General features: G+C 64.5%; 1 protein-coding gene across 1 annotated transcript; it reads right to left on the bottom strand.

Moving 5' to 3' along the window:
- Positions 1-212: 212 nt before the first annotated feature.
- LOC113810838 (uncharacterized) lies at positions 213-1,253 on the bottom strand. The gene has a single exon (XM_027362485.2). The coding sequence runs from the start codon at positions 1,251-1,253 to the stop codon at positions 213-215; it is 1,041 nt and encodes a 346-aa protein (XP_027218286.2).
- Positions 1,254-1,813: the final 560 nt, after the last annotated feature.

The raw sequence follows: 1,813 nt of genomic DNA, 5'->3' as shown, positions 1-1,813 counted from the left end.
AAAAGAGAAAGAAAGAAGACAAAAAAAGAAAGAGAAAGAAAGAAGACAAAAAAAGAAAGAGAGAAAGAAAGAAGACAAAAAAGAAAGAGAAAGAAAGAGGGAAAGAAGGAAAGAAAAAAAAGAAAGACCTCACAGAGACGAGCGGAAATTCAAGGACGAGATATAGTCTGTCTGAGATTTGGGATAAGATAAGATAAGAGATAAGACGGGCCTCAAGGATGGAGAAACGTGTGAGTCGGAGAGCAAGAAGTCAACTCTTTGGGGATGGAGGATTGGGGCACGTGGGGATGCGAGGGGATTGGGGCACGTGGGGATGCGAGGGCAGCGGGGCACGTGGGGATGCGAGGGGATTGGGGCACGTGGGGATGCGAGGGGAATGGGGCACGTGGGGATGCGAGGGGATTGGGGCACGTGGGGATGCGAGGGCAGCGGGGCACGTGGGGATGCGAGGGCAGCGGGGCACGTCGGGATGCGAGGGCAGCGGGGCACGTGGGGATGCGAGGGCAGCGGGGCACGTGGGGATGCGAGGGGATTGGGGCACGTGGGGATGCGAGGGCAGCGGGGCACGTGGGGATGCGAGGGCAGCGGGGCACGTGGGGATGCGAGGGCAGCGGGGCACGTGGGGATGCGAGGGCAGCGGGGCACTTGGGGATGCGAGGGCAGCGGGGCACGTGGGGATGCGAGGGCATTGGGGCACGGGGGGATGCGAGGGGATTGGGGCACGTGGGGATGCGAGGGCAGCGGGGCACGTGGGGATGCGAGGGCAGCGGGGCACTTGGGGATGCGAGGGCAGCGGGGCACGTGGGGATGCGAGGGGATTGGGGCACGTGGGGATGCGAGGGGATTGGGGCACGTGGGGATGCGAGGGGAATGGGGCACGTGGGGATGCGAGGGGAATGGGGCACGTGGGGATGCGAGGGGAATGGGGCACGTGGGGGATGCGAGGGCAGCGGGGCACGTGGGGATGCGAGGGCAGTGGGGCACGTGGGGATGCGAGGGCAGCGGGGCACGTGGGGATGCGAGGGGGAATGGGGCACGTGGGGATGCGAGGGGATTGGGGCACGTGGGGATGCGAGGGGAATGGGGCACGTGGGGATGCGAGGGGATTGGGGCACGTGGGGATGCGAGGGGAATGGGGCACGTGGGGATGCGAGGGGAATGGGGCACGTGGGGATGCGGGGGGAATGGGGCACGTGGGGATGCGAGGGCAGTGGGGCACGTGGGGATGCGAGGGCAGCGGGGCACGTGGGCATGCGAGGGCAGCGGGGCACGTGGGGATGCGAGGGGATTGGGGCACGTGGGGATGCGAGGGCAGCGGGGCACGTGGGGATGCGAGGGGATTGGGGCACGTGGGGATGCGAGAGGATTGGGGCACGTGGGGATGCGAGGGCAGCGGGGCACGTGGGGATGCGAGGGCAACGGGGCACGTGGGGATGCGAGGGCAGCGGGGCACGTGGGGATGCGAGGGCAGCGGGGCACGTGGGGATGCGAGGGCAGCGGGGCACGTGGGTCCCCCCCCCCCCCTCTCCCTCTTGCGTCACGGCGAAACCCCTTGTTCGGAGGAAGTCGAGAATTATTTCCGTAATTTGCTTGTAATTTCGTCGGCGTTGTCACTCACGCGCGTTTACTTCGCTCCGCTTGGCCGGTTGGCGCGGGGCGAGGGGGGGCGGGTGACGTCAGCTGCGTCTGGGAGAGGCGGGTCAATGTTGCTCTGCAGTACAGCTTGCAGGATGTGTATGATAAGGCGAGACGGTCTCATCTTCTGCTCTTTCTTCTTCTTTTATTTTATTTTTTTTTTTTAAGGTTTCACGCT

This window comes from Penaeus vannamei, chromosome 39 (assembly GCF_042767895.1).
Source record: "Penaeus vannamei isolate JL-2024 chromosome 39, ASM4276789v1, whole genome shotgun sequence".
In the NCBI taxonomy this organism is placed as follows: domain Eukaryota; kingdom Metazoa; phylum Arthropoda; class Malacostraca; order Decapoda; family Penaeidae; genus Penaeus; species Penaeus vannamei.
The sequence above is the reverse complement of the archived record's forward strand: the minus strand, read 5'-3'. Positions and strand labels throughout refer to the sequence as shown.

Bases quoted from the DNA above. Each gene is read 5' to 3' on its own strand.
- LOC113810838 (XM_027362485.2), bottom strand. From the start codon at position 1,253: ATGCCCACGTGCCCCGCTGCCCTCGCATCCCCACGTGCCCCACTGCCC.